General features: G+C 48.3%; 2 protein-coding genes across 2 annotated transcripts; both read right to left on the bottom strand.

Annotated features, from left to right (window-relative positions):
- Positions 1 to 1,597: 1,597 nt before the first annotated feature.
- LOC105694935 lies at positions 1,598 to 7,219 on the bottom strand. Its single transcript, XM_012416077.1, has 5 exons — positions 7,179 to 7,219; positions 6,360 to 6,566; positions 5,596 to 5,848; positions 4,476 to 4,758; positions 1,598 to 2,264 (listed from the first exon to the last, which is right to left on the bottom strand). The coding sequence occupies exons 1-5, from the start codon at positions 7,188 to 7,190 to the stop codon at positions 1,598 to 1,600; spliced, it is 1,422 nt and encodes a 473-aa protein (XP_012271500.1). The 5' UTR covers positions 7,191 to 7,219.
- A 1,341-nt stretch (positions 7,220 to 8,560) lies between these two features.
- On the bottom strand, positions 8,561 to 10,358 carry LOC105695148 (tubulin beta chain). Its single transcript, XM_012416473.1, has 3 exons — positions 10,230 to 10,358; positions 9,495 to 10,159; positions 8,561 to 9,233 (listed from the first exon to the last, which is right to left on the bottom strand). Exons 1-3 carry the CDS (start codon positions 10,284 to 10,286, stop codon positions 8,612 to 8,614), a joined length of 1,344 nt encoding a protein of 447 aa, XP_012271896.1. The 5' UTR covers positions 10,287 to 10,358; the 3' UTR covers positions 8,561 to 8,611.
- Positions 10,359 to 11,677: the final 1,319 nt, after the last annotated feature.

Below are 11,677 nucleotides of genomic sequence, written 5' to 3'. Positions count from 1 at the left end.
GGTTATCGCCTCGCTTCTCCTTTTTACAGACGCTTTATCGCCCGCTTATCCGCCGGTCGTATTAGAATCTGCGATTAATTGTGGGGCTTCCTTCCTAAGGGCACTCGGAACCTTCCAAGGCGGCCATCTTGGATTCCATCGATACTCGACCTCCGCCTCACAGAAAATGTCTCTTAAAAGGTAAAAATCCCCCATCAATGCAGAGTATTCCTCGATATCTTTTTTTCCAGGGAAATAGAGCGAGTTTTTCTCAACTGGTACCGATCGACTCGCGTCGAGAAAGGACTGGAGGGATTTCTTTTTTCATCATCTTGGCGTCCTTCGCCATGGCTGCGCGATGCACTTGGCGTCGCCTCGAGAACTTGCACGGCAACCACGAGAGTGCAATATCCTTGCACTTGGGAATGCGCAGTGAAAACTTGGCGGCCGTAAATCAACGGGGGAATCCTTTAGGAAAGTATCTCGTTCTCTGGCGAGTCGATTATTCGCCCGTCCGTTGCGAAAAGAACGGAGTTAAGGTGAAGAGCGGTGCCCGCGAAGAGTCGAGAAAGGGAAGAAAGGGAAGCTCAAGATCGGGCCCTTTCACTTCAGGTTGCGGCACCACCAGTTTGGTAACCCGAGAGGGCCCAGAAAATCGGAGGCTGCTATTTCGAGCTCGAGATCGCTGATCAATCGATCGACGCTGCAACCTTCGATCGGCGACACTTCCATCGGGAATTCTACGAGTTACACATTCTGGAATGGCTAATAGTCACGCAAGAGGCTTGCTCACGTCTCGTAGCGTGACTCGAATGACGGATCGACCCCAGTCATCGAGTTATGAGAAGAAAGCGACCTGGCATAACAGCCGAACCCCGTTGTATAAGACCGGAATCACTGCGAGCAATATGGCGGCCGAAAGTCTCGCGGTTTGCGCAAGAACGTTCTGGATGTCGAGGATAAAAGTAAACTGGGTCCGCTAGGTCAGTTTGCGACATGGCGGGTCAGTTTACGGAGAGAATATTTTCGGCCAATGTTGCGATTTATAATAATGCGTTCCCCCTTCTTGTCGAAGAAACGTCCAGGACGTCGCGGAGAGTTCGACGCGAGGGTAGGACAGACTCGGCAGAAGGGGATCTTCGGATTACAGGAGATGCATTGCGGTACAAGTGTACATGAGCACCTTTTGTAATTATTAAGTACCCGATGTACGAGATGAACACTCGCCCTGGGGCTGAGATCGTTATCGGGAAGGCGAGGGACCGGCTGACATTCATTTATGGGACCTCCATACCTTCCAAAGCGACGCTCGTCCTTGAATCTGAAGAAAAGGACTTCAGCGAGTCTCCTTAGTTCGCCGTATTTTTAAGATTAAATTAATACTAAGAAATTGTTAAGGCCTTATTTAAGTATCTAGTGTTAAGACTGTTTAAGGCGTTAGATTTTAAGTTAGCGTATCTTAGGGGGAGGTTCAAATTCTTCGGTCATTATGGAAGGGGGATGGATTAGAGCAAATGTCTGTTGAGAAAATGTGTTTATTGCGATCAATGAGTTTTTAATTAATGCAGTCGAATGTAGAATCGAGGCGGGTTGACTAGAAGGAGGGCGATATTCAGATTCAGTGGACGTATCCTGCGACGACAGGAGCTGCGGCCACGTGGGCGACGACAGGTGCAGCGTGGGCAACCACCGGTGCACCATGGGCAACCACAGGTGCAGCATGGGCAACCACCGGTGCAGCATGGGCAACCACAGGTCCAGCATGAGCAACCACAGGTCCAGCGTGAGCAACCACAGGTGCAGCGTGAGCAGCGTAGGTGTAGGCAGGTGCTGCAGCCACGACTGGTCCTGCCACCACGGGGGCGGTTTTCACCACGGGGACTGCGGCCACGACGGGCGTCTTCACCGAGACCTTGTACGTGTTGGCATAGCTGGTGGCCACTGGGACGTGGTGAGCCACGGCGACGGGAGCTGCTGCCACGACCGGCAGGACTCCAGGTGCAGGTGCAGCCAAGGCGCAGGCGGCGAGGGCCAACAGCAGGGCGAGCTTGAACATGGCGAGGGTTCTTCTGGGATCTGGACCTCCTGGGTGACGAGTGGGTACTCCTCGATTCTTCGGGGATTTGAATGCAGCATCTCGAGGCGGGACGCTTCTTATAGTCGGCCCCTGCCGCGCTCTTCTGCCCCCGATCCTGCGACCCCAAGGTCGGAGGACCACTTCGAAGCCCCCCAACCTGAAGCTCTTCTGCCATTCTACGTCCGGATAAAGCCAAGGACTCGAGGATCTGCGAGAGATTCAAGTGAGGAAAGGTAAAGGGATGGAGAATTAAGTGATGAATCAAGTGAAGGATGAAATTATGAAGAATTAATGATGAAGAGTCTAGTGATGAAGAATGAAATTATGAAGAATGAAATTATGAAGAATGAAATTATGAAGAATGAAATTATGAAGAATGAAATTATGAAGAATGAAATTATGAAGAATGAAATTATGAAGAATGAAATTATGAAGAATGAAATTATGAAGAATGAAATTATGAAGAATGAAATTATGAAGAATGAAATTATGAAGAATGAAATTATGAAGAATTAAATTATGAAGAATGAAATTATGAAGAATTAAATTATGAAGAATGAAATTATGAAGAATTAAGTGATGAAAAATAAAATCCTGAAGAATCAAACCCTTGTTGAGTTATTTAAGAATAAAGTCCCGAAGGAGGAGGTGTTTCACGGGTGTTTCATGGGAAACGACCCCTGATCCACGCTTAGTCATACAGGACGACTCGTAATCAGGTTCACTAGCGTAAATAGATATCAGTCTGGATTTCGATGCGCACTTCGATAAGGGATAAGGAAGATGCGACGCCAACGCGTTAATTACTGTACAGGGGTGGCGGGTCGACTGCACCGTTCGCGGTAATTGCATTTACATAATGCAGGTCTATTTGCGATACCGAGCTCGTAGTCACGCAGTTACGTTGACTGCTTACCCTGGTTACATGTCGGTTGAGTAACGCACTTCGCGCAATCCGTTAAACTAGTCTCGTCAGGACCCAGAAACGATACGTGACACAAATCCCCCTCGTAAGTTTCGACCAATTAATCCGGTCATCTCGTGACCTGGACCAGAGTACCATGAAGATACCCAGCGAACACAAGCGCATTCCTATCAGCATCACAAATCCGAGGATAATCCCTGGGGAAGGTGTCCACGACCCCCAGGACACCCTACGATGCATCTCCATCGATTTCCTCGATGATAAAAAAAAAATAGACCCTATCTCTCCATACTAGAAAAAAATATCAGAAAGTATTACATCCGCATATGAATCATAAACATAGATTCTTAGGAATTGCGACGCCGCGAAAATGGCGAAAAAAAAGGACTGTGCACCTCCAGGGTCGGATAAGTGCCCTCACGATTGGTCGCCATAGTCTCTTTCGTAAAAATGAAAATCCGAGGATAATCCCTGGGGAAGGTGTCCACGACCCCCAGGACACCCTACGATGCATCTCCATCGATTTCCTCGATGATAGAAAAAAATAGACCCTACCTCTCCATACTAGAAAAAAATATAAGAAAGTATTACATCCGTATATGAATCATAAACATAGATTCTTAGGAATTGCGACGCCGCGAAAATGGCGAAAAAAAAGGACTGTGCACCTCCAGGGTCGGATAAGTGCCCTCACGATTGGTCGCCATAGTCTCTTTCGTAAAAATGAAAATCCGAGGATAATCCCTGGGGAAGGTGTCCACGACCCCCAGGACACCCTACGATGCATCTCCATCGATTTCCTCGATGATAAAAAAAAAATAGACCCTATCTCTCCATACTAGAAAAAAATATCAGAAAGTATTACATCCGCATATGAATCATAAACATAGATTCTTAGGAATTGCGACGCCGCGAAAATGGCGAAAAAAAGGATTGTGCACCGCCAGGGTCGGATAAGTGCCCTCACGATTGGTCGCCATAGTCTCTTTCGTAAAAATGAAAATCCCACCGTGACGTAGCGAAATGGAGAGAGAAAAAAAAGGCCCATCCATGTGATAGGGTCCGAGGTGTCCGTCAAGGCTGGAGGCCGCCGTCTCGAAAGCCGACCTCCGACTCGTATGCTAATTCGATTTTCATAGCGACCGCCGTATATGGAGCGATCCGTATGTAGATCACTCTTTCTCTCGTGCCCCCGTGGTATCTATTTGTCGGTCTTTTTCGTGAGGGCAAGGCCTCGGTGCGTAAACGCAGGAGAGGAGAAAGAAAAAAAAGGAATCCGGCGGTTACCGAATTGCGAGTAGAAGGAGGGAAAAGGCGCATAAAAAGGCGGCTCGAATCGAAGGAGGCACCACTCGATCAGCAGCGTCGAAACTCGAGCAAACTCAAAGTCGAAGAAGTCAAGAGATATCCCAGCCATGTACAAGTTGGTGGTGTTCTTCGCCCTCGTGGCCCTGTCTGCAGCTGCCCCTGCTCCTGGGTTCCTCCACGCTGCACCTGTCGTGGCCGCCCCCGCAGTGCACGCTGTCCACGCTGCACCCGTAGTGGCTGCACCTGCAGTTGCAGTCGCACATTCGGTGCCCGTCGCCACCAGCTACGCCAACACCTACAAAGTGGCCTACAAGAGCCCCATCGTGGCTGCTGCACCCCTGGCCGTCGCTGCTGCACCTGCCCTCACCTATGCCGCCCACCCTGCGCACCTGACCTATGCTGCACATGCACCTGTCGTCGCTCATCATGCACCTGTCGCCTACGCCGCCCCCGCCATCGGCCTCGTCCACTGAGCTCGACCAAAGGACTTCTCAACGCCTTCTATTTATTTGCATTCCTTGAGATGACAATATACTTCTGCATTCTTTAACCTGAGTCTTTCAATTTTACCTGGGCTTAATTAAACCGTCTAGGGTGGAATTTTCACCTGCACCCTTTAACTTAGAGGTTTTGAATTTAACCTGAATTTTAAATAATACCTCGAGGGTGAGATCTTTACATCTGCACTCTCCAACCTGCAGATTTCAACATTTTACCTGAGTCTCTTTCGGGCCTAAATTTAATTTTAATTAAATCGAGGGGGATCGATTAAATTAATCGGCTTCCGGAAGGCACGTGGGGTTGATAGATAGAGAAAGAGAGGGAGAGGTTGGAGAAGGAAACGCGGATTTATCTGCGAACCCGATATGGAGGCGGCCTCGGTCCGCTTTTTGGCCTTTCTTCGTGGCCTCCTGGTTAACGTCGTCTGCGATTTCTTGTTCCTTTTTCCTGGAGCCCTTGAGAGTGCCTCGAGGATCCCGTGATTCGCGGTCATATTTTATCCGCTTTCTTCTTGTTTTACGAGTCGCCGCCTTTTTCGGAAGCCGAGGAGGATATGCAGCGAAAAGGGGAGAGCGCGCACTCGCCCTCGGTTTTATCTCTCGAAAATTGCCTTGCACTTGCACGATTCGCAAATTAAAAGGAGGCAAATTTACGAGACAGGAAAGTATATGCCAAGGAAAACTCAGGAGGCCTCGGTGTAAATTACAAAATTTGCAAAAGTATATTTCGACATTCGGTGATGCGAGAAGAATTATTTACAAGTCGGGCAGGATTTGGCGAATTTAGGGGCGAGTCGGTTTCGATCAGTGATAGTACGCCCCGGGTGCGTATCCATATCCGTAGCCATGGCCGTAGGAAAGTGCAGGTGCAGCTGCGAACCCGTACCCATGGGAATATCCGACTGCAGGGGCGTATGCAACTGCAGGCGCGGCCACGACTTTGGCCACGGCAGGAGCAATTGCAGGCGCACTGTAGGTGACTGCAGGTGCAGCTACAACCTTTGCCACAGGTGCAGGTGCCACGGCAACCTTCGCCACAGCTGGAGCTGCGTAGGCGACCTGAAAATCAAAGTCGATTATCATTTATTCCCTGGGAATTATTTTCTAAGATTTTTATAATTAATACACAATTAATTTCGAAGTCCTTTCGCACAATTGCCGACTTCCTTTCTAAGCGTCCTGAGGCAAGGCTTGAAGGAATAAGAGAAATGACACGTAAACGGAGCTGCGTGTGATCGATGCCACCGATTGATATCGCAATCGATTGGCCTTTAGCGATTCCGTTTTCTGCCGACACGCGATCGGCAAGGAGAGACCTTTAAACCTTAAGAAAAGGTCGACACCTTTTCTCGATGCCGACGACCCCTGACCTCATTGTGAAGGCCTTCTCCTCGATCGTTGTCGATTTTTCTCCGATCGGTCGCTGATCGCCCGAAGCCTCGTTAAGGGGACGCTCATTGAACTCTCGTCGTGATAAGACACGACGATTTTATCAGACAAGATTTTTAATGCACTTCCTCCTCGAGGTAGTCCAGATTTTTCAGAGGAAAGAATAGTTGAAGATGAGTACCTTGTAGTTTGCAGGACCGGCAGCTACCACAGATGCGTGAGACGTGTATGCAACAGGTGCAGAATGGGCTGCATAGGTCACTGCAGGTGCAGCGTAGCTGACTGCAGGGGCGACCGCGAATCCATGACCTAGACCGTAGCCTCCGTATCCGCCGTATCCTCCGATTACTCCTGCGGAGACATACGTCACTGCTGCCAAAAGGACTACCTGGAAATGTAAAAAAATCCTTCTTCATTCTCGTAAAAGTTAGAAAATTAACCCTGATCAATTTTTACTTAATAAAAATGCATCGGCAAGATGCGCATACGCGTCACCTGCCCGGCATTGAAGTCTCCGATCGCTCTCTTCCGAATTTTCGAGAAAAAAAATCAAGATCGCACCTAAACCGAGAAAATTAATTCTCCTATATCCTTGTCACTAAATTGTTCATCTGTATGTAAAAAAAAAATAACCCAGCCATTTTTCACGAGGGAAAAATTAGATACAGAAAAATCGCGCAAGCGTTATCGCCTGTCCGAGCGTTGAAGTCTCCAAGCGTTCCTTCTGACTATTCAAAAAAAAAATCTAAATCACATCGAAGCCTAGGAAATTAATTCTACTATCCATCAACGTCACTCGCTTGTTCATCTCTATGTGAAAAAAAAATTAAGCGCCGCCGTTTTTCAGGAGAAGAAAATTGAAAATAAAAAATCGCGCAAGGGTCACCGCCTGTCCAGCCATTGAAGTCTCCGCGTTATTGTAAGAGAAAAATATGTAACTAATTTTTTCAAGCCGAGTTTCATTTTTTTCCTGCTTTCTCGAGGTTGTACTTGTACTTGCCAACTTGAACATGGTTTCCAGGGTGTAGGAATCGCTGGGCTGTTTGCAAAGGTGAACTGCTCGGCCATTCCTTCTTGCTCTTATATATACCCCGAGTAGATAGCCGATAGAAGAGAATGTTAGTAGTAGAGAATGGTGATAGATGCAAAAAGGAATTACCCCTACCCCCTGTCGGCGTCACTCGTTCACAGATCCACCCAATCGCAGGAGGTTTTCCTTAGGGTTTTGCATTTTATCGCTCCACTTTCATTCGATACCGCCTTAAGGGGATCCGCTCGCCGCTCGATTACCGAGCGGCTATCGATTACGAATTACACCGGCGAAACGGCTCGTTTGTCAAATAATAGTGCCGCATTGTACGGGCAATTGATAGGACTTCGACGACGAAAGTGGAAATGAGTCAGGGAAGAGAGGGCCGATAAATCTTATTGCCCGACTTTCGACTCCATATAAGCGATAACGAAATTCCACAACTCCAGATAATATAAATAATTTTTAATTAAGAAATAATACAAAAAGGAATGCCTTCTGGAATAATTAATGGTATTCTTTTTCATGTACTGTTTACGGGAAACGAGGCTTTCTAGTCCCATCGAAGCGGATCTTGAAAACCAAGAGGAGGTTTCGGAAGGACGAAGCGATTATCTCGACTCGACGGATTCCAGGGAAAAAGGTTCTTGTTGACTGGCTCTATAATAATTTAATCGCAATTACGAGGAGGAGGAGAGTCATGCTCCCTCGTGCGTGGCGATCGATCTGCAGGCGACCGAACAAGAGTGATCGATATGAATGGGACCGACCGATGTCGACCAAGGTCTTCTATGACTGAGACGAAATTCTGCGAGGAATTCTTACGTTGACAATTGTTACGAATAAATAATGTACTGTACGGTGGCGTATCTCGTGGCGTTCAGCAAATCACTCTGACTTTTCTGTAAGGAGATTAAGGACGCCAAGATTCCTCGTAAGCGACTCGAGGAGATCGTAGGTGTGAGAATGGCTCACGAGATCGAGCTCCAGGATAAATCTGCCTCTTCCACGTTAGAATTGTGCAAAATTTTCACCAGTACCTCAACACTGATGCCGAAGTCAAAACAATTTATTTGGGACAATTTACAACAATTTACAAAGCTTGGAGGAACATCGCGTCGGGTCAAGAACACACTGAGAAAAAGAACTCACCGAACCAAAGAAATATTTCATTGAGCATCACCGCGGAAATATGTATTTCTTTCATTGAAGGAATAACAATTTAACTGAAATAAATTGAAATTATTTGTCACGATTCCGAAGAAACGTCGCGTCCAATTTATTCGAGTTTATTTGGATTATTCTCTGAATTATTAAAATATTTCTTTGGCACCGTTCAAAGAAATACGCGTATGGTTAAATGAAAAATTTTCCTCAGTGCAGAAGAGGTAGCTGGGGATAAATTATTTGTCCTCGCCTTCGCCCTCTTCCTCCTCGTCGAACTCGCCATCCTCTTCAGCAGTGGCTTCCTGGTACTGCTGGTACTCTGAGACGAGGTCGTTCATGTTGCTCTCAGCCTCTGTGAACTCCATTTCGTCCATGCCTTCTCCAGTGTACCAGTGAAGGAAGGCCTTCCTCCTGAACATGGCGGTGAATTGTTCGGAGACCCTCTTGAAGAGTTCCTGGATGGCGGTGGAGTTGCCGATGAAGGTGGCCGACATCTTCAAGCCCCTGGGAGGGATGTCGCAAACGGCGGTCTTCACGTTGCTGGGGATCCATTCGACAAAATAGCTGCTGTTCTTGTTCTGGATGTTCAGCATTTGCTCGTCCACCTCCTTCATGGACATCCTGCCCCTGAAGACAGCTGCAACTGTCAGGTACCTCCCGTGTCTGGGGTCGCAGGCAGCCATCATATTCTTGGCATCGAACATCTGCTGAGTGAGTTCTGGGACAGTCAGTGCCCTATACTGCTGGGAGCCCCTGGAGGTCAGAGGAGCGAACCCTGGGATGAAGAAGTGCAACCTGGGGAACGGCACCATGTTCACGGCGAGTTTCCTTAAATCCGCGTTCAGCTGCCCTGGGAACCTGGGGAAGGTGTAGATTTAATTCGGTTCGGTTCATTAAACACCCTAAGGCCAAGGTACTTTTAAACACCCTAATTAAAACCAAGGTACTTTTAAACACCCTAATTAAAACCAAGGTACTTTTAAACACCCTAATTAAAACCAAGGTACTTTAAACACCCTAATTAAAACCAAGGTGCTTTTAAACACCCTAATTAAAATCAAGGTACTTTTAAACACCCTAATTAAAACCAAGGTACTCCTAGACATCCAAAACTCAAACCTGAGGCAAGTGGTGACTCCTGAGAGCGTGGCGCTGACCAGGTGATTCAGATCTCCATATGTGGGAGTTGTCAGCTTCAAGGTACGGAAGCAGATATCGTAGAGTGCCTCATTGTCGATACAGTAAGACTCATCGGTGTTTTCGACCAGCTGGTGGACGGAGAGGGTGCAGTTGTAGGGTTCGACAACGGTGTCGGAGACCTTGGGCGAAGGAACCACGCTGAACGTCATCATGATGCGGTCAGGGTACTCTTCCCGGATCTTGGAGATGAGCAAAGTGCCCATGCCGGCTCCTGTGCCACCCCCCAGGGAGTGGGTCAGCTGGAAACCCTGAAGACAGTCGCAGCTCTCGGCTTCCTTGCGCACCACGTCCAACACCGAGTCCACCAGCTCCGCACCTTCGGTGTAGTGACCCTTGGCCCAATTGTTCCCGGCTCCACTTTGCCCGAAGACGAAGTTGTCGGGCCTGAAGATCTGCCCAAAAGGTCCAGACCTCACGGCGTCCATGGTTCCAGGTTCCAGGTCCACCAGGATGGCCCTGGGCACGTATTTCCCTCCAGTGGCTTCATTATAGTACACGTTGATGCGCTCCAGCTGGAGGTCCGAATCCCCGTGGTATGTTCCCGTGGGGTCGATTCCGTGCTCGTCGGAGATGACCTCCCAGAACTGTGGATCGGTCCAGGTGAATCTGATCCCTTTTTATTGTTTTTTTCATATTCTTTCAGGTTGCACTCACCTTTGCGCCGATCTGGTTGCCACATTGGCCGGCCTGCAGGTGGACGATCTCGCGCATCCTCCTTACCTTTTCCCTGCTTCCTGCTGGAGATCCTCTGCACGCCGGAAGATCCTCTGGGAGGAACCGAAGACCCTGACAAGGACGCGAAATTTGTCGGACTAACAAGTCGGCAGATGTCCTGGCTTCTTGGAGATCCAGAAGAGAGCTGAACTGGGAGGTCCTGGAACGACAGGAGTGAAGGCTCGTCATGAGCCATAGTCTCCTGTTTTATCGATACCCGAGTGGGATAATTCGATATATCAGGTGTAATAAGATTTCATTCAATTGCCCAGGTTCCTCGAGAGGTCTTCCTCGTCGCCCAGGACCCATCTCTCAGTGGTCATTTCTTCAGGATCAATTTCTCTTTCTGGAGTTCCGACCCACTAATCACGGACAATCGATCGAAGAACTCGGGGACAACCGAGTCGAGGACTCCTGGGGGACCTAGACCGTGACCTCGACAGACGGAATCAGGACCTCTCGGCGAACCTCGAGGAACAATGACAAAGAAGCCCAGTCGCCGACAAAAAGCCCAGAAGAGGCCGGCACCTCGAGCAAAGGCCGAAGTTGTGCAACTCTCCAAGAATTGCGCAACTTTTCCTCCACGCCTTTTGTCCATTACGAAACCGGGCAAGCCGGGGAATAATTTTCCAGGACCACGGAAAAGGTGTCTCCCCGGTACCAGGAAGCACGAAAATCAATTTGTAATAATTATTTCCGAGGGGAGTTACACGGCTTGAAAAATCGCCCTTCGAGGAGGCCGAGCAATAATGTTCCCCGATCGAATCGTCGATCGATGAGTGATTTTATCGCCGGCGTGATCTCTCTTTCATCTAGCCCGACTGGTTCTACAGGGTGACTCACGTCTTCTTCAAGGCATTGCATAAGAGCCCGAGTGCATGCCAGGCATGTGCCTATGCACCGCTGCACCGCACCGAGATGCAGCTCCGGCTTAAATTTCAAACTAGTCATTGACCGCACTGTAAACATTTATGGAATCCATGAATCACTCCCTACGCCTTCCCGGGACGGATGAAAGGCTTCTTCAAGGTTGACATACCCAGGGAGAATTTTTACAAATTTTTTGTACGCGTTGGGTCATTTATACGGAGGAATTAGTGTGGCTAATTTTCCAGGAATCTTGCAGATGCCAGGAACTTTGCTTGTTCCAGGAATCTTGCGGATACCAGGGATTTTCCGTATTCTAGGAATTTTTCATAATCCAGGAATTTTGTATGAAGCTTCAGGTGCAGTTTATGGGACAGAAGGCACGCTTCGGTGTCTTTTTTAATGATGGTCCATCGATTTCACCACCAGGTGAGATCGTCGATACCTGACAGACCTCTACGCAATTCCTACCCAGATTTAGGCGAGCGAAGTCGTTTCAAAACGTTTCAAGGGCCTTGTGT

This window comes from Orussus abietinus, unplaced genomic scaffold, assembly GCF_000612105.2.
Source record: "Orussus abietinus isolate OABI.00-Male unplaced genomic scaffold, Oabi_2.0 scaffold35, whole genome shotgun sequence".
Taxonomy (NCBI): Eukaryota; Metazoa; Arthropoda; class Insecta; order Hymenoptera; family Orussidae; genus Orussus; species Orussus abietinus.
This window is presented reverse-complemented; position numbering and strand designations above follow the sequence as displayed.